Below are 20,608 nucleotides of genomic sequence, written 5' to 3'. Positions count from 1 at the left end.
GCGGTGGGGAAGAGACAGAAATCTTTAATAAATAAATAAATTTTAAAAAAATGGAAGTGCCACCCCCACCTCAGGAGAGTTAGTTCCTGTCACCGGTAGTGTACCAAGCATCACCTGAAACAGGGCGTCCACAGAGAGGCTTGTGCATGTTTCCGTTGTTTTCTGCCATTTGCCTTGATTACATGTAAATACTATTTCTCCGTGGAAATACAGATCACAGCTCTGGCTACAGTTGGAAGTCAAGCTGCAATTTCCACTGCATTTATCTAAAAACAGGAAGAGAGAGAGAGAGGACGGGGGAGGAAGGGAGGGAGGGAGGGAGGGAAACAAGGAAGGAAGGGAGGAAGGAAGGAAGGAAGGAAGGAAGGAAGGAAGGAAGGAAGGAAGGAAGGAAGGAAAAGAAAAAACAAAAACCAGCAAATTAGAGGCCAAATTACCATTTCCACACTGACAAATGCATCTAGTTCAAATGCATCTAGTTCATTCTTACACCAAGGCGATGGCACTGAACTGCATTCCCAGCAATAAGAAAAAGCCGCAAGGTTGATGGTGAAGCTATTGTCCAGGAAGAGTGAGCAGAAGACAGAAAAGGAGTCCTCGGGGTATTCAGAAATCCCTGGTGAGAACCGCTGAGGTGGGAGTAAAAGAAGAGAAAACGGGGAACGCAAGAGCCTGAAAGACTCTTGTACAGTGTATTTGAGTTTGGTCTCTAGCTGTTGCACTGTTTGGGCAAGGTTATGGAGCTTTTAAGATGCCAAGTGTTGCTGGAGGAATTATGTCCCTGATGACAGGCACTGAGAGTGTACAGCCTCACCCACTTCTAGTTTGCCCTCTCTGGTTGAAAATGTTTGACCTCCCAGCTCCCTGCTCTGTCTGCCTGCTGCCGTGCCTCCACCAGTTATGGACTCTCCTTCTGGAACTCTCTCTTCCTGAAGTTGCCTCCGGTCATGGTGTTTTATCACAGCAACCAAAGATAACAGATAGAAAAGCCGAGCAGAAACCGTGATTGCATCTGTGGTTGACAGATAGTTGGCAGGTGCGGAGAACAAGAGTCAGTGGGCCTTTCTGTGCCGAGCTATACACACAGAGTTGGTGGGTACAGCACAGGAAATGCACATAACCTTTACGTCATTGGAGGTGCAGTCCCTGTCATTATTCACTGGGGTTACTTTCTGTATAGTCACCATGAATGCTGAACTAGCAAGCACTAATCTACTGTTCCCAGAGGAATATAAGGTGAAATTCCTGGGAATTTCTGTTCATAATATTCTCAGCAACTGATGAGATATTTTCAACAACTGTGGCCTTCTTTTGTGTATACTTCTGAGTCAAGACTAGTCTTTAATTTGCATTGCTAATATGTATTGTTGATTCATTAAGTTGAGCTCACAGTACCCAGCACTGAGTGCACACTGATCTTACTCAAGCCTGAACAGTGCCGACCTAACACATACATTTTCTGTAATATAAAAAACATTTATATTACATATTAAATGTTTTAATAACTTAGGACTTTTCATGACAATGAGACACTCTGCTCCTGGCAGCACCAATCTACTTCAAGAGGAAGATGGGCATTGAAGAGGATCCTTATGGAGTTTGATAGCCATTTAGGCAAGAAACTGCTCTTGCCTGGACTGTTGCATAAACTGGACACAAAGAACCCGCAGAGAGAGAACTGCTGAACTTGCCTAAAGGTGAGATGACCTTTTGGGGTTCCTGATTCATAAAAGAGTCTGCAAGACATTCTTCAGGACAAGCAGATCGTGACTGTCTTTGAAATTTCCTGCTTTGTGGAAATGTCTGCTGGAAACTGTGGGCCTGTAGGCCAAAGATGGATGCCCCAACAGTACAGAGGAACTTTGGGTGACTGTCCAGGCAGCGAGATGTCTCTGTCATTTCTAGAGTTTGATAGTTTTTTTTTTTCTTGTTTGCTTAGGTAATATTGTATCTTTCTGGAGTCTTTGATGGAGTTAAGAATAGTTAGTTATAGTTATAGTTTTCCTTAGTTATAATAAAGATTATTGTCATTTTTACTTGGTAACTGTTTTGTTATATGTAATTTTGCTGTGTTAAAGTTAAAGCCTTCTTTTTTTGTTTAAACAGAAAAAGGGGAAGTGATGTGGGAGTGTCATATATCAATCTGTTGATTTCATTTGTTAAGCAATAAAGAAACTCCTTGGCCCTGATAGGTTAAAACATAGGTGGGAGGAGTAAACAGAACAGGATGCTGGGAGGAAGAGGAAGTGAGGTCAGACTTGACAGCTCTGCTCTCTGGAGCAGAGACGCCAGGCTCCGCTCTCCCAGGCAGCTCCGACCCAGGATGGACGTAGGCTAGAATCTTCCTGGTAAGCGCACCTTGGGGTGCTTATACACATTATTAGTCCAGGTGCGAGAATTAGCCTAGAAGAGGCTAGATAGAAATGGGCCAAGCAGTGTTTAAATGGATACAGTTTGTGTGTTGTTATTTCGGGGCATAAGCTAGCAGGCGGCCGGGGTGCTGGGGACGCAGCCCCGCCTCACTTATTTCAACAATTTTCTCCATCACAGCCCAGCATTCTTGTTAGAGGATGGCTTGAAAAAGAAAACTCGCCATCAGCAAGTCCCAAAACACAAAATGATGTTTCGCGGTGAGCTTTTGGTGGTGGTGGTGACGTTTTATTCTGTTTGTTCGCTTTGGCTTTGGTTTTTTTTTTTTTTTGTTTATTTGTTTTTGACAATTCATGTCCAGAACAGATAGGACTCTGTCTGTGTCTGTGAGATATTATCTTCATTTTTAAAAATAATTTATTTATTTTTATTTTATATGCATTGGTGTTTTGCCTGCATGTATGTTTGTGTAAGGATGTTGGATCCTGGCATTATAGTTGTGAACTGCTCTGTAGATGCAGGGAATTGAACCCAGGTCCTCTGGAAGAGCAGTCTGTGCTCTCAAAACTGAGCCATCGCTCCAGCACTCGAGAAATTATCTTGATTGATGATTGATTTGGGAAAGGCTGGCCTGTTGTGGGCAGCACCAGGTAGCCTGTGCTGTCTAAAAAAACTAGATGAGGGTGAGCTGGTGAGCAAGGCTGAAAGCTGTCATCCTCTGTGGATGGTTCCTGCTTTAGCTCCTACTCGAGTTCATGCCATGACTCCTTTCAGTGGACTGTCTCAAAACCAAAAGCAAAAGAGGGGGGAAAAAGGGGAAAGAAAAAGTGTTGAGAGATATTGCAGTGTTGAAATCAGCAAAAATGAGGTAATAATTTGCAGCAAATGAAGGGTATAAACTGGATCGCTCTAGGTACAGTTCCACTCCTGGCCAAAGGAAGTAAGGGTTTATATTTTTTTTCTTGGCATCTATCCAGGATACTTACTTTGGCTAATTCATTAACTAGAATAGTACTGAATTTCTCCATCCACTGGTCTGTGATGCCATGGTGTTGCTGCAGGTATGCCATGGAGCAGTGTCTTGCACAACAACTGCTAGCTTCCTTTCTGCCCTCTTTCCCTATCCAACATCACATTGCATAGATATGTGTGTCCCTGGCCTTAAACCTGACAGCGACCTGAAATGTCTGGGTGAAGCCACATGATGCTGAGATGTTAGTGACGCTAATGTTCTCATTCCTCCACTCCAGGAGTGCGGCCAGTCTTACCACCACCAAACCGCCTTGCTTTGCTTTACCAGAACTCAGAGCACAAGAGTGCTGCTGCCCACATTGAAGAACCCTGAATATACCTCTGGAGGAAAGAAGAGCAGTGTCCTCTTGGCCTGTTCGAAGTTTAACAAACTTATTTCCCTGTTAAGTGAAAATGGACATCGGTCTTCTCTTCTAAAGCATGTGTGATTATGTGTCAACTCGCCTGATTAGTTACGTAAGAAACCAACCGTAAGACAATATATCAATGCTGAGAAACACAGAGAATCATGGGAGGTAAGCCTGAGGTCTGAAGATGCTTCCACCATCCGCCTCCTTTTCCCTTTTTGCCCCATCTCCAAATGAATGAAAACTATATTTTACAGCATTACATACCTTGCGTCCGACTAAACTTGTGCTTCCATAGAGGTGTTTGAAAGTCATCTTTATCCTGAAAAAAAAATTCAAAAACAATTACCGTTTGATGTTCTCTTTCAATTTCAATTTAACTTAGAGGATCCATGTTAATGTATAGAGTACAAGCTCTCAAGACTAGGGTGGCAACCGTGGCAGACTCGAGAGATGGTTCTGAGGGAACTCACTGGAGAAGACACAAGTCAGGGCACACTACGTCAGGGCACACTACTGTCTGAGAGCTCACCTTGAAGGTCACCTGAGCTCTGAAGGTCAAGTTAATGATGGTGTGGATCTCTTGTAGCTTTAAGGACCCAGAGAGAACACAGAAATGGCTATTATACCATCAATCTAGTCTCTGCCTGTACTGACTGCCCAGATGGAATACAGTTAAGGAGAAACCCCAGGTATTCTAAATCCATCCTTAGTAGGATGAAAAGAACACAAAGTTCACTGGTTTGCAATAATTGAATCACAAACTTTGTATTCACGTAAAGGATTGGAAGTATCACCTTAAAGTATAAAAATTGATATGATAAAGATATATGACAAAGAAATTAAGACTGTGAAGCAAAACAACTCCCAGAGCCAGCAAAAACTCAGTAAGATCTGAATCTAATTTGTTCTGCTGCAGTTTACGTCTTTCCTGTCTCGGCAGCTGTACACAATCTCCGCGGCTTGCAAAGTGACTGCCGCCCCCAGCTGCTGCCTCCTGGGCTGTTGTTCCGTGCCGCCTCCTAACTTTTGTTGTGGTTGTTCACTCCCTTTGAAAATTACCACCAATAAGAGTAAAGCTATGATCATGCAAAATTGTATTTTAATTGGTGTGTTACTTATCAGCTACCTAAGACATCTAAGGGAACTGAGGGATTTCTTGTAGGACCACACAGGAAGAGAACAAACTTACTTTTCGGTGAATCTTGGGTTTATAGAGAGAACATTCCGTGGTCAGAAAAAACAGTAAAGAGCAGACGATGGTCACCTGGGCCTTCATTTTCACACATGGGGATTTTACCCTGAAACAAAAAGCAAGGAGGTGGGGTCGGCTGGAGGTGATGACGTCACCTGGCCTACTTAGTGCAGGGCAGGGTGAAGGCTTAGTGTATATACCAGACAGAGCCACCTTGGTGTGGCTAGAGCCACGGGGAAGAAGGGACTCAACTGAGAAAACGACCTCCTCCCATGGGCCTACGGACTTCTCTGTGGGCATTTTCTTGATTAGTGATTGATATAAGAGGTCCCGGTCCTCTGAGAGTAGTTCCAGCCCTCAGCAGATCCTGGGTTGTATAAAAAAGACTGAGTAAATCACCAGGAGCAATTCCAGAAATCAGCGTCCCTGCATGGCCCCTGCTTCAGTTCCTATTCCTGCCTTTTATTCCTGCCTGGGCTGCTCTTCTTGATGGACTGTGTTTGGGGTGTGAAAGGCAGAATAAGCCCTTTACTCCTCAGGTTCCTTTTAGTCAGGCTATTCATCACAACAATCAAAAGCCCACCAGGTCACACACCAAACAACATTCCTTAGGAGAGGACTCTAATACCTATTTTCAATCTAGTTAAAGTGCAAAAAAAAATTAAGAATTTCTCTCATCATTGATCTTTCTACTGAAGAAGACGATGGAAGCATCCAGAAAGATACATATTCAGCAAAACTCCAGTCCTGTAAATTTCTTGAAAGCAATATTTATCAAATTTTCCAGAGAGCCTGGGAAGATGGTTCAGTCACACCTGTGGTCCTTACCACTAGGAAGGCAAAGACTAAAAGAGCCCTGGGGCTCACTGGCCAGCCAGGCCAGCCAGTTCTGAGTTAGTGAAGAGACCCTGCCTCAAAAATATAGCGCAAAGTGACAGAAGGAGAAATATCATCCACTGGGCAACATATGTGTGTACATTCATGCACACGCACACACACGTGCCTGTGCACACATGCCCACACACATGCCCGTGCAAACACAGGTATGTGCACACAAGCACACATACACACACACATACACACATGCACACATGCCCACACACATGCCCGTGCACACACAGGTACGTGCACACACACACACATGCACACGGTGGGGGGGGGGGGGGCACAACAACCCAACTGCTCTGCACCAAGACTCTAGTCACTCACAGAGATCCAGCTGGAGGTAAACTTATGTGCATACTTGTCTGCTACTAGGTCAAGTGCCGAGACTCCCTCTAGTAGATGGACCAACAACTGTACACAGAGACGGGGGGGCCCTGGAGAGTAATTACCTCTTCCATGGCCATGTCTGCATTTCCTGCCCTTTCCCTTAACAATCTTCCAAAATCATATCCCTAAAAAGGTATCACCACCGCACTTCATACGGGATAGGAGCAATTCAGACCCCTCACTTTAAAAAACTTTTCCTTATAATTTTTCTCTTTTTCACAGAAGAGCAAAAATAGCTTGCATTTTGGAGATAGCGCTAGGTCTCAGGTTCCTGTCTACTATTGATTAACTGGCCTTACCTAGCCTATTTTCCCATCCATCTCTTTAGAGGTAGATACATTCTGACAACCAGCATGTATCTGGTGGCTCTTATTCGCCAGAAACTGCATCAGATGGGAGAGAGTAAAAATAAAGAGACTAGCTGTACTGGTTACTTTTCTGTTGCTATAATGAAATACAATGACCAAGGCAACAGAGGAAGGAGTTTATTTTGGTTTATGGTTTCATAAGGATACAAAACCATATGGCGGAGGGGTGTGGTGACAAGCAGCAGGCACTGGTACAGGAACAGGAAGCTGAGAGCTCACATCTCAATTGCAAGCATGAAGCTGGAGCAGGAAAGTCCAGAGGGGAGTGGGAGGGGAGAGGGGATAAAGAAGAAAATATGGAAAGACTGCAAAAATTAAGGGTCATTTGAGGGAGAAGTATGGAAGCTTAACGCAGTAGATGTTTCCTAAAATATACACATATACATCTCTAAATGAAATCGCCCAATAACGGGGGAGACAGGGCCCCAACTGGACATCCCTTGTCAGCAAATGAAGCTTTCGGTACTGAAACTGGGTTATATCTAACTGAGTTGTTGGCCAAAAGGGTCCCATGGGGATTCCAAGCAATCAGGCTGTTTCCAAGACTATAGGTTTCTCTCGACAAACTCACAGCAAGGCCCAGTGCCAAAGATAATGACTACACAACTTGTTGAACACGGAGAAGTAAAACTGGTGCCTACATAAGGCCTTCACCTCTATCTGCCAGTGTCTTTAGTACAGGAAGGCGTTCTGCACACTATGAAAAGAGAAACGTCAACACCAACCCAGTCACAAACCCTTGCATCTACATGACGCCCTGCCTGCAAGATACGCTAAAGCAATAGTGGTGAAAAGCTTGTGGGAGTAACCAACTAACATCTGACTCTGATTAGACTTAAGACTCACTCACGAGATGGGAACCCGTATGTGACACTGCTTACGTGACCAAGAACCAGAGACTATAAACCCAGGATCTAGGGTAAAACCAAATACTACTGCTCTAAAATAATAATAATAATAATAATAATGACTCCTAATGACATTCGGCTACACTCACAGATCAGTGACTTGCTCAGCCATCATCAGACACTTCCTCCTACAGAAGATGGGAGCAAACACAGAAACACATAACCAGATGTTGTACAGAGAGTGAGAGACCTAGAACTCTCACCCCTAAAGAAATTTTTCCAACAAATCCCTTCCCTCAGGGATCCAGGGGATGCAAGAGGAGACAGAAAAACTGTAAGAGCTGGAGGTAAAAAAAAAACCCAAACCCTCTAAATCAACATGATCGAAGATCATCTGAACACAGAGACAGAGGCAGCATGCAGAGGACCTGCAAGACTCTACACCGGTACTCATGCCTTCCCGTTTAGTGTTTCTGTTGGGTGCCTGAGTGTGCAAACAAGTGGGTCTCTGGTCATGTGTCTTCTCTTGGACTTTCTTCCTTCTGATTGTCTGGTCCAGTTCCAATGTTTTAGTTTTTGTTTTACCTTATTGTATTTTATATTATTTTTGTACCTTGGAATCCTGTTTCTTTTCTAATGAGAGACAGAAAAGAGATGGATCCAGATGCAAAAGGAGGTGAGGAGGAACTGGGAGGACTTGAGGGAAGAGAACGAGAAAGTAGGATATATTATATGAGAAATATATGTTTCAATAAAAGGGAAACATTAAGAAGAAATAAAAAGTCTGTGCAGGGAAACAGAAGCAGGAGGTCAAAGGCTGAGGAATAGCAGTGAATTTGCAAGGGCACCGGGATTGTGTGCACAGAATTTATGATCTTCCCATGTGAGTGGGAAGAGGCCCCAGTGTCTAATTATTCCAAGGTTGTGCTGAGCAATGCCACAGAAGACATTGTGATGGTTAGTTAACCAATCACAAAACAAAATACCAGAAGAACCTGTGTAAGTCATCTTAAAGTGCCCACACATTTCACAGACACACCTGACTTTCAACTTTTGTTACCATGACACAATAGAAAACAGTATACCTTATGAGTCAATTTGCATGTACAAATACAGATATGCCTACAGGTTTCTACATACAAAACTGAAAGAAATGTAATTTTTTTTTGCCTTAAACATTTTATTATGGAAACCTTTCTCCCACACACGTGCACACTCCACCAGATACCGATACTCCCGGTATTTTCATCTTGTGTGCTACTTTAGTTTACCTGGTATCTTCTCGGTACTGGTTGGGACCCAGTATATCAAACTCACAAGCCTCTAGTGCACTCTCTGCTGTCAGTTAAAAAACAGACAGTCACTACAAGGTTGACCGCCATTGTCCTTTCCCTGCCATCTTCAACCCTTCCTCTGTACTCTTCTTCATGATTATTATGAGATCTCCCTCTCGAGTTATATGTGTTAGAGAAAAAAGATACTCATACTCAGGACCAAGGACCAAATATGTAGAACAAATTCTGAAGATTAAACAAAGTCTCCTCCTTGAAAAAAGAGAATGAGAAATGTATGGATAGATAAAATGCCTAGAGGTGTTTGTAACCAATAACAACTGTCCCATGGTGCAAGACCAGGGCTACTTTCCTGGCACCATTTTTAGGATAAGAATTTTGTTTCAAGCTAACCAAGGTTGTCAGGCATGCTGATGTACGCTGGTGTTTCCGGTATACGGGCTGCTGAAGCAGGAAGTTTGTGAGTTGGAAGCCATTCTGGCCTACACAGGAAGTTCCTGTCAAAGGAGGAAAGGAAGGAGGCAGAGAGGGAGAAAGGAAGGAAGAGATGGCGAAAGAAAGAGACAGAAAAAGACTAAATAGAGGGAAAAGAAGGAGAAGGAGGGAGAAAGGGAAGAAAGGGGGCAGGAGAGAGAGAAAGAGACTGAGGGGAGAAGGGAGACAGAGGGAGGGTGGCCAACTTGCTGGAAGACACTCAGTGATGTGAGGTGACTTAGGGGACACCCAGCAGTAGGACTTCTGCATTCACAGAGCTCTTGAGAGTGTCTGGGGGCAACGGATCCAGCAGTCACAAATCTCCAAGCTCTTTAAGAAGCTCTGTGGGGTAAAGAAACAAGTTCTATATTCCTACCAGCCAAAAAAAAAAAATGTAGCCAGCAGAAAATGTGTGTGTGTGTGTATGTGTGTGTGTGTGGCCATAATCAAGATGGTAAGAAACAGAGATGAACTCAGCACAATTAGCTGGACAGTTTCAAGCATTTGTGCTATTTATCTAGGTGATGATGTATCATTTGCGTGATTATTATATGTTAAGTTTTTTCAGTTCCATCAAATATCAGGGGAGAATTTGAAAGCTACTAGCCAATAGGAGTCGCGGCATTTTGAGTTTTGCCTTCTCTGGTTGGCATGAACAGATTATATAGATGATTTCAGGTTGGTATCAACGGGGTTGGTTTTAGTTCTTGTAAGAAAGCATTGAACAGGAACCGTCACTCTCAAACTCGGACGTGACCAAGTGTAAGAGCTGGTATGCTCCATAAAACAGCGAATAAGTTTTAAGAATGGGAATTAAAAATATTTTAAAAGGAAGAAGCAGTGTTCAACCAGAGGACAGTGTTTTAAGTCACGGGGTGAAGGAAATGCTTATATTTTTGATTTATACCTTCTTAGATTTACTATTGATAAATGTTTAAAGTGAGTTAAGGGCTGGTGAGTTGGCGTGGCATATAGAAACCTTGTTAGCAGTCCTGATGAGCAGAGCTGGATCCCAGAGCCCATTTAAAGAGAGGAAAGAGAGAACCGTCTCCACACAGTTGTCTCTGACCTCACATGCACACTGCAACATGGACCTGCACAGACATGCACCGTAAATAAATGCAGGACAACTTACACTTATAAAGGATTTTATATTTTGCATGACTCCAAACTGAAAAGTTTCTACAAATGCGTTAAATGAAGTCCCTCTCAGGTCCTTAGCACCATCTTCTATGTACCATATTATCTATTAATAAGGTAAAAAAAAAACCCTAAATGCTTCATTAAAGGCAACAGAAAGGTGTAAGCCATGCAAAAGAGCAAAACACGTATGAGCAAAGCGCAGCTCTCAGGCATGAGCCTCACCGAGGTTGTCTCACGTGGCTGGACAGTTTAGTGGTTCTCAGCAAAGACAAGTGTCAGGCCTTATGCTATGTAAACACTAAGTATCACTGCACATGTATGATGTTCAGCTCTGTTCTGCAGCATATTCAGCTTGGCACCAAGGTTGCGTGCATCCTTAATATTCGTTGCCATGAACCATGGGTCTGGCAGCAGAGAAGCTCCAGTAAAAAGATGGTTCACAGGTTTCTTAAATCAGGAACCTAATTCGGGGTTAGGTGTGTGCTTGCATGGTAAACACACCCACTCAGCTTAGAAGAGGCCTTGGCTTTGATCCCCAGCATGTGATGGGGAGGGGGAGATAGAGAAAGAGAGGGAGAGAGAGGGGGAAGAGGAGGGGGATTACCCTGTGGGAGAAAACAGAATAAGCAGGGTACCACAGTAGTGTATATGCTTATCTGGGACAGTTTTCTGTTACCCACCAATTCTTTTCTCAACCATTTGCTGCAATGGGCACCAAAAATAAAAGAAAGAAAATAAACAAAAGAAAATTTTAGCCACAAGGGCATGTATATCCGCTGGCTTCGCTCTTCTCTGAATTTGAGAGCTCTGTCTGTTTTCCTCTGGTAGGCAGTGTGGGTTTCATGAGCATTGGATTAAATGCTCTAAACTGGCATTCTGTGGCATCTTCGTTTCCCATTGTATCAACTCAACCTAGGGAGCAAAATATACTATGCCTGACTCCCTCTTGCCCGCAACACATATAGAGGTACACACATACACGTGCACAAGGTGAAATCGTTTTCAGAAACAGTTGTTTCATCCAGATTTTACCAAAATATGCAAAAAAATGCCTCAGGGACTGAGGAGAGGTTGAGTAGGTGGATCAGAGGTTAAGAGAACTGACTGCTCTTTCAGAAGACTCAGGTTCAATTCCCAGCATCCACATGGCAGCTCATAACCTCCTGTAGCTCGGGTCCCAGGGGCCCTCTTCTGGTCTCTGCAGATACTATACACACATGGTGCACAGACTTACATGCAAGCAAAACACCTCTACATGCTCTTTAAAAAAAAACATCCTGAGGGGGATACCAACAAGGTTCAAGAGAAAAGAAACCTTTACTGCTTTTGCAAAGAATCTCGGTTCAGTTCCCAGGATCCAGGCCAGATGGTTCACAGCTGTAATTCCAGCTCTAAGAAACCTGGCTCTGTGGACACCTGCACTCACTTATACACAGTCACATACAGGCATACACATAATTAGAAACAAAGATAAATCATTTAAAATGCCTTGAGGAATAGAAAATTGCTATCACGTGAGAAGCATGCTATCTTAGAGAAAAACACGCTGCGATATCTGGGTTCGGACCCAGGGTGTATTAGTTGAGCATCTTGCCAATGCCCGTCCCTATGTTGGTTTGTTCACAGGAGGCACTTGGGTGTCTCATGCCAAAGCTCTGGAAAAACACAAGAAGGAAGGGCAGAATCAGAAATGAACATTGAGGAATAAACAAAACACCAAAGACCTTTAGTTTGAGGTCATCGGCAGCAATGACGTCAATAGCGAGTCACTTGTCATTCGCGAAGAACCTCTCTCTGGTTTCTCTACCAGCCCACCAGCGAGGGCAGACCCACACCTTATTCACAGAGAGAACAGAACAAGGTACTAATTTTAGTGATAAAAGCAGCCAAGCCACCTAGCATGGCAGTTTCTCGGGTCCTATAAAAGTAATTGAAGCACAGTCCAGGTCTCTCCTTTCCCCGGAGCAGCTTGCCTCTCCTACACCCTGATAAAAGCGTGAATTACCCTCCGCCATCCACTTTCCCTTCTCACACAATAATAAACAGCAATTCTATGCTGCCAAATACAGCCAGGCTCCCTGGTGTAACCTGGTGATTACAGAGAGAAAATCACATGGGCTGGCCTCAAAGGCTTAAGGGGAAAATACAACTAAATCCACTAGCCGGCCCGGAGTGGGGTATCTAAGTAACTACCCCTCCCAACCTAGTTACTGTCCTGAACATTTCACACACCCCTGCAGAAGAGTTCTGATCACAGTGGGTCAAGAGAAGCTGAGAGAAAGCAGGCCTCAACTAATGATAAAAGACAATCCTGTTAGTCAAGAGGTGGACATCTCCCCTTTCTCTGTCCTCGGCCAACTCAGCATCCACTCAGAGTGGGAAACCCTTGCTGAATATATGAAAGAGGGAGCAAATGACCCTGCAGATTGAATGTGCAAATGAAGATCCTAGCCCAGCATCTGAAGGTTTGGCTCTAAGATCCTGAGGAAACGCTTCTGTCCTCAAGAAGCGCGTGGGTGAGCAGGCAGGTGCCCCTTGGGAGACTCCTTCAGACACCAAAATCCCTACATATTGGTCTTTGCCAGAAAAATGGCCAGGCATTTGCACAAACGGTCTCCTGCATGTTACACCATCTCAAATGCTGTGTAGGTAGTTGCTACTTCGAGTCATTTGGGAAATAAGAGTGACTGACCCATGTGCTTGGTTTCAACATAGGATCCTCCCTGCGATTAAAGATGTAGGCATGAGGCACACAGACACAGGAGGCCCTGGCACTGGAAATTTCTGATAATTTTGGAACCTGCTTACTTTTGTAGAATTGTTCTCCCTCTCATCAGGCCTCCATTTTGTTGTACCATCTGGGCTCTGGTTTAAAAAAAAATGTTTATAAAGTTTCATGTAGGAAGAGATCTGGAAGGGAGAAGGGAGGGGGAAGAAAAGGGTGAAACAAGGGAGGAGAAGGAGAAAAGAGAAGGCAAGGGAAGGGAGGGAGGAAGGGAGGCAGGATGAGGTCACAGTGGCGTTGGCTGCACATGTGTCTCTGTGCTATCTCCATTTTAAGTCAGGAATTACAAAGCGCTAGACAAATCGGGAGGACTGTATGTTCCTGAACACTGCCTCCTATTTGCTCCATCTTCCTTGCACGTACAACTGAGTTTCTGAGTGAGTTGTAATTGAAAATGATAACCGGTCTTTCTGGGCCCTGGATCTCACTGTTGTCTCTGACTAGTGGAGCTAGGAGCTGCAGGGTGACTCACGCTCACCGAGGCATTCCGCACCCGTCTCAACATGCCTGCGAAGATCATCGGGATCCCAAAGAAAATAAGAAAAAGGTCAGTCCAAGAAGTGTAAAGTAGACAGTGGTGAAGGATGACTGGCATGTGAACTCAGCCTTGTTGGTTATCTCCCTACTCCAGCGATGTGCACAGGGTGAGAGGGAGGCACATTCTCTCTGTCTGTTAACCTTGTAGACAGCAACTGGCTTCATAGTGCTTGACAGATCCTACTGTCTTGTGGGAATGACCAATTCAGAAAGGTTAACTGGAGGATAAGGAACTCGAGAGTGAGAGGGGTGTGTGTGTATGTGTGTGTGTGTGTGTGTGTGTGTGTGTGTGTGTGTGTGTGTGGTGTGCGTGCACATAAACATGCATGTGTGTTGCTCCCCTCAGCCTGATTCCATAACCATATATTCCTATTCTTGGTTGTGTAACTAGAACTTTCGCTATAACATCAGATGGCTAAATGACTCGTTTATCTTTTGACCTCAATAACAGAATCTACAGACTTGTCTTTAAGAGACAAAAGAAAAAACTACTGGTTCTCTTTCTCCATGTATGAGATACAGAGCCTTGGTAGAAAGAGAACTACCAGAAATAAAACCAGACCCATCTCTTGTTGGCTATTTTAGATGGCGTCTATCCACCACTTTGTAGCTAAACCCAAATTCTGACATCTCTCAAGAAGCACAAATTTTCAGCGTTGGAAGGCATCTTCATCTCTCGGACTATCTCTGCTATTTAAATAATTATAGAGCCATTATTGGGGCTGGAAATTTCTCTGTGCTGTGAAGGACGCTCACCGGAGTGCCAACACTAATCATGTAGACAGCAATACAACACCCAATAAAGCGAGAGCCCAAAGCTCCTGCAGCTTCCCTCTGAGTCCAGGGCACAGGCCTTCTAGAAACCCACACTGACCACTCAAAATAGGGGGGACACTGTAGGAAGGGTTTCCAGCAGTCATAGTACGTAGGGCTTTCTTTTACATTGCTATTAAGACAATTTGTCGGGTTCATGGAAAGAAGAAACTAGAAGTTTAACGCTTTGCGTTCCACCTTAAGGGACTTGAAATTTATCTGGCACGGAGACAGTGCAGAGGCCAGGAGTCTAATTGGCAAGACACTTTGCAGTTTTACTCCAAGGAATGAGCAAATCAAGGCTGACAGATGACTCCTCGGAGAAAAACAAATACGAAACAGACACTATAACTTTGAGCTGGCCAAATTCAAAAGCATTAGCGAGGGGACACTGTGGAACCGAGCCTTCTGGAAAACACCATCCCAGATGATACATTTTCCCCTGTTCTGGAACAGATAGAGCAAACAACCAACTCTTTATGGGAAAGAGGTGATAGCACAGGCCAGTACTCACGCGTCCAGGAAGAAGTCTAGCAGCCCAGAGACCGACAGTCACCTGGTAGGGAAGTCAGCACTGCACTGCCCACCATGGTGCCCGACCATCACATGTCCACACCAGACTGACGACTCCAGCATCCGTCAGTGACAGGGACCCATCTCATCTTTTGAAAAGGTAGTCCCGGAGGCCCAAGTGAGAAGCAACTGCCGGTAGTGAGAAGCCAATCTGGTCACTGCAAGCCAGCCCACAACCTCGAGGCTTGTGTGAGGCTGTGATTCACCCCCACAGTGAATCTGTCAAGCACGCCTAGGAGAAATTACAGGTTTCTCTTGTCTGAAGCGAATCCATTGAAGTGAGTCACTTGTTTGTCCTTCAGTTCTTTATCTCAGATGATCACATGGGAGTCTGGGTTGCATCGTCCTTGTTGTAATTAAAACCAGGGTGACAACATGCGAGGTTGTACCACTATTGTTTATGGTTTCAAAAGACTATTATTGTATTTTAACTCTACCTATGAATTTGGAGATAAACTGACCGAGAAAGTGACCAGGAAATTATAAGCTAGTCTCTACCTTGGCGCCAGAAAGATTTATGATTTATGGTTCTTTCTTTCTTTCTTTTTTATTTCACTAATTGTGTGTGTGTGTGTGTGTGTGTGTGTGTGTGTGTGTGTGCATGGTTGCCATGGCACATGTCAAAGTCAAGAACAACTTTCAGGAATCATGAGGCCCAGGAATCAAACTCAGGTCGTCAGGCTTGGTGGCATTTTGCCTTTCCCCACCGAACTGTCTTGCCGGCCCTACCTCCTTGGTCTTTTCTTTGTAAGGAATAGGATGAGAAGTTCTTTTGTGGATATCCACTCTCATCGGTAATGCCGTGCCAGAAGGTAGTCTCCACGTGCAGAAAGCTTCTCCTGACCCAGCTTCCAGCTGACCAACCAGTCTGGATCAGTGGCCTCAGCAGCAGAGCCCCACATATGCTAATGCTGATGTCTCCTGTGTATAACCTTTCTTTCCCCAGGTGCTGCAATCCCCCGCTTAGAAGTCAGAAGAGCATAACATAAAAGAGAGATAAGTGAGGGGCCGTTGGGTTCCACAACTTATAGCAGCGCAGGTCAAGGAAGCAACGTTGGTAGAACTGGGTCAGCTCTAAGTAGGTCACTCGTTAAGTACTGGGTCGTTTGTGACGCGGAAAAGAGAAACACCGTCTCAAGTGGCTGTGTTATCAAAGGACTTTATTGAACATGCATATTTACTGAACATACTCTGTGCCTAAGACACTCGGTTGCCCTAGCAGCACGCAGAGGAAAGTTACAAAGTGGTTATCAAATATGTCAGCCTCTTCCTAAAGATTCGCAGCCTTATCTGGGAAAGAAAGCAGAGAGAAAAAAGACCAAACCAAACAAACTCTCTAGCACAGAAACTGCTAATGAACAGTGAACATCGCAGATATAAATATTATAGGAAAGTATGTGGGGGGTACCAGTCAGGGAAGACCCCTCAGAGAAGGCAGAAAGGAAAGCCAGGCTTGGAAACACCACAGAATGAGTAGAGTCCCACAGTAGACAAACTTGTTCCTCAGGAGTGGAACTATGCATTAGGGTAAGGCAGCACTAGGTAACAGACTCGTTCCATGAGCCTCAGTGGGTTTTGCTGGCTCGTAACCCTAATGTTACACAGAAAAAAGTCAAGTGCTTCATTGTTTTATTTAGAAGTCAATTAACTTGCTCCCATGAGGGTTATCTTCATTCACAATCATGCCAGAGGCCATGGTTGTGTTTATGTGTGTGTGTGTGTATTTATATGCATGTGCATGTATTCACAGGCACTGTAATAAAATTAACATTTTAATGAGCAATTATTATTTCCAAACACTAGTATAAATACTTTACTATTTAGAATCATTACACTAGTCCTAGGAGGTAGCCTCACTTAGAAATGAGAAGACAAAATTCTAAAGGATTTAAGTGACTTTCCAAGGAGGGCCACAAAACTGCTTCAGAGCAATGTCTCCTTGAACCACCTGACCACACCACGTCTTTGCGAGATGGAGAAGCGTACTACAGGTGTCTCTGTTGAGGGTCGGGGTAGTCCCTTGACATCTCTCAAGATGCTGAAGTGTGTATTTATGGCTACAGGAGAGAGGGCACGTTCTTGAGGAAATTCCCCAGGAATGCCGGAGTGGTTCTGTTAGCATCCACTGGCCTTTCTTGGTTAGTGATATCACCGCTCTGTCGCAGAGTGTCTGCACCTGAACTGAGTGCTTCCCAGTCAGATGCACCTGCTCCATGTGTAATACCAACAAGACATGCTTCCCTCCCTCGCCCCCAGGGCTCGGAGTTCTCATCTTGACATGGACAATACTTGGTCTTTTCCAAGTTTTGTGCACTTTAGCGTTCTTCCACCTGTCTAGTTACATGAGACTTCATCTTGACTTCACTACATTGACCTTGAGCAAGTTAGTTCATGATGCTGTGGTACCTGCACTGAGGAGAACCCAGCCCTATGTCTCCCCATCTTCTTTATCTAAAGAGATCCAGGGATATGCTGGAGAGTAGCTGACTAGACCACCTCTGATTCATGGAAAGGAGGAGAGCTACTCCCCCACAGAGTGAGCCTTGCTTTCCCATGTGTGTTTTGTTTGGGTTTAGTTGGGTTTTTGCTGTTGTTTTTTTTTTTTTTTGTAGTTTTGTTTGTTGTTCTGTTTTTATTTTGTGTGGGGTATTTATTTTATCAGACGAGATCTTACTCTTTAGCTTTAGTTCACCTAGAATTCACCATGTAAACCAAAATGAACTCCGAGCATCTCTCTATGTCTCTGCCTCCCAGGTGCTGGAATTCCAGGAGTACCCACCATGCCCAGCCTCCCATCTGTAACAGAACATCAATAATACTGGCCTCTACATAGGACAATGTGGGCATCTGTCTGGGTCCCTCTTTCTTCAACCTTTGCTTTTCTTCTGGGACAGCCACCTGTGGGCTTGCTTCAGAGAGGCCTTCTAGCCTAGGTGTTTTACACCTAGACGTCTAGGTGACATCTGCTTTGAATATTGAATGTGTTTACATGCAGCTAGGAAAATGAGCATCACAGGGCTTGACATATGATATTTCCTCTCCCCGCATCCAGGTTTCAGCAGCCTCTCGTGTCTGAAGGTGGAAACAAAAAGCCCCTCAGAGGCCCCATGCTCTGGGACAGAAAGTAGTTTATTGATATTTCATTTGTATTTTAACAAATAAAGCTTGCCTGAAGATCAGAAAATAAAACAGCCCCACTGGTCAGGCTTACAGACAAGGCAGTGGTGAAACACACTTTCAGTCCCAGTAGCCACACTACTTCACCAGAGAAGTGGGACAGTAGTGGTGCATGCCTTTAATCCCAGCACTAAAGAGGAATACAAGACACGAGGAGATATGTCCCCATCAGTCTCATTCTGAGGATGCGTGGAGGCAGGATCGCTTTTTCAGTCTGAGTATTTCTTAGCTGCTTTGCTTTTCTGATCTTCAGGTTGAACCCCAATATCTGACTCTGGGTTGTTTTTTTTTTTTTAATTTGTGTTACACTTCGCACTCAATGTGAGGTTTGAACCCACAACCCTGAGATTAAGAGTCTCATGCTCTACCGATTGAGCTAAAATTTAAGTTAAAAGATAATGTTACTTTGGAGAAAAGATCTTGCTTTTGTTTCCACAGGAAATGAGAGGCTATAGATTCATTCTGGATTAAGAAAAATAAGGTTTGGGCTGGAGTGATGGCTCAGTGGTTAAGAGCATTGCCTGCTCTTCCAAAGGTCCTGAGTTCAGTTCCCAGCAACCACATGATGGCTCACAACCATCTGTAATGAGTTCTGGTGCCCTCTTCTGGCCTGAAGACATACACACAGACAGAATATTGTATACATAATAAATAAATAAATATCTTTGGGCCGGGCAGTGGTGGCACATGCCTTTAATCCCAGCACTTGGAAGGCAGAAGCAGGCGGATCTCTGTGAGTTCGAAACCAGCCTGGTCTACAAGAGCTAGTTCCAGGACAGGCTCCAAAACCACAGAGAAACCCTGTCTCGAAACCCCCTCCCCCCCCCCAAAAAAAAAGAAAGAAAGAAAAAAGAAAAATAAGGTTTGATCAAGGAAGATCCCCTGAAAAATCTCCAATAGGAACAGATGGCCCAGATAATCCAATGTTTCAGAGCACCTCTGTTGCAGTTCTCTCTGAGTTCTACATCCAGAACAATCTCAAGACTGCTAGTTGAGATGATCCAGTCTCACAGAATACTCCAGAATGCTCCAGTCAGGACTTGACCATAATCTTAAATTTTCTTTGGGTCCATATAAGATTATCAGCACTCTCAGTTAGCCAGAAGTAGCCTAGAAAAGTATGCCCACATTCCCAATAAATGGATTGTTGATGTTTGTCTTTGTTTAGAGTGTTGGTTACAAGTTGTTATGGATAATGATCAGGGGGAAAAAAGCTAAACAAAGGAGATTAGATTCAGAGTCTTGTTTTGAAAAGAGAAAAAGGAGGAATACTGTGGGACAATATTTTTGTATACTCTAAAGATTTGTCACTCATATTGATTTAATAAATTGCTGATTGCCCAGTAGCCAGGCAGGAAGTATAAGTAGGGCAACCAGAGTAGGAGAATTCTCTTAAGAGGAAAGGAGAGATGCAGTCACAAGCCAGGCACAGAGGAAGCAAGATGAGAATGCCTTACTGAGAAAAGGTACCAAGCCACATGGCTAAACATCGTTAAGAATTATGGGTTGATTTAAGTTGTAAGAGCTAGTTAATAATAATCCTAATCTAATAGGCCAAACAATTTATAGATTATATAAGCCTCTGCGTGTTTATTTGGGACTAAATGGCCACAGAACCAGATGTGACAGAAACTTCTGCCTACAAAGTGAAGCCCTGGAAGCCAACAGAGTTGGCCCAGGTTAGCAGAGCCGTGACTCACAGCTCCAGTTTTCCACCGCATCTTAAAACAGACATCATGTCCAATTCCAACACTCTACAGTTTTCTCTTGGTTCACCATCCAAGAAGTTGCATTCAGACCCCAGCCATACTTGACCATCTAATCGGTTTGATTTTGGAAAAGTAGAACATACTGGCAGTAGGCGTCCTTCTCCACAGAACCAGCTGGGAGCTACTTAGAGTCAGTCCGACTGTTGGAGACTATTCTTGAGAACTCTCCTTTAGAATCCAACACATTGCATCCTAGGCCACCTTTGCTGAGAAAAGCCGAGCTTTCTCCCTGACGATAAATATGACCCAGCAGTGTGGAGGTGGAGGCACCAGTGAGACACTGTTGTTGATACCCACTTTGTCTTCTTGTCCCTTGTGGATGCTTAGTGTGTCGTATGTAGATTTGCAGTTGGTGGGCAAGACATGTTTAGAAGCACAGAACAGCTTTGACAGAGGGGCCTTCCACATGTCACCCCCTCCTCCATCAGCTCTGCAGGGTAGAGGCTTCAGTCGAAGTACTCAGTGGCAAGAGGACAGGAATGAAGTGCATGCTTCCTCAGGCACTGCCATTCCAGGAATGAGCAACCTTGTCAAGAAGAGAAAATCACAGCTTAAACATACAAGTTGCAAGATGTGAATGCTTTGCACAGTGACCAGCTGCCCGATGGACAAT

The 20,608-nt window shown here is 44.2% G+C and overlaps 2 protein-coding genes across 5 annotated transcripts in view; both read right to left on the bottom strand.

Moving 5' to 3' along the window:
- Positions 1-15,296, bottom strand: part of LOC126486853 (adhesion G protein-coupled receptor F4) — a 30,394-nt gene extending 15,098 nt beyond the window's left edge. The window contains exons 1-5 of one of the 2 annotated variants that reach the window (XM_050119358.1): positions 14,991-15,296; positions 5,197-5,311; positions 4,942-5,050; positions 4,017-4,071; positions 115-266 (exon numbers count right to left, since the gene is read on the bottom strand). In XM_050119358.1, coding sequence (XP_049975315.1) covers positions 115-266; positions 4,017-4,071; positions 4,942-5,028 — 294 coding nt within the window. In that variant the 5' untranslated portion in view covers positions 5,029-5,050; positions 5,197-5,311; positions 14,991-15,296. The remainder of the gene's footprint in view (positions 1-114; positions 267-4,016; positions 4,072-4,941; positions 5,051-5,196; positions 5,312-14,990) is intronic. The other variant, XM_050119357.1, reaches the window with a different exon arrangement.
- Positions 15,297-16,283: 987 nt separating this feature from the next.
- Positions 16,284-20,608, bottom strand: part of LOC126486852 (adhesion G-protein coupled receptor F2) — a 39,632-nt gene continuing 35,307 nt past the window's right edge. For all 3 annotated transcript variants that reach the window (XM_050119355.1, XM_050119354.1, XM_050119356.1), the window contains one exon: positions 16,284-20,521. The gene's annotated coding sequence lies outside the window, so the exon portion shown is untranslated. The remainder of the gene's footprint in view (positions 20,522-20,608) is intronic.

Source organism: Alexandromys fortis, unplaced genomic scaffold (assembly GCF_014885135.2).
Source record: "Alexandromys fortis isolate MF-2015 unplaced genomic scaffold, M_Fortis_MF-2015_v1.1 scaffold_145, whole genome shotgun sequence".
Lineage (NCBI taxonomy): Eukaryota > Metazoa > Chordata > Mammalia > Rodentia > Cricetidae > Alexandromys > Alexandromys fortis.
This window is presented reverse-complemented; position numbering and strand designations above follow the sequence as displayed.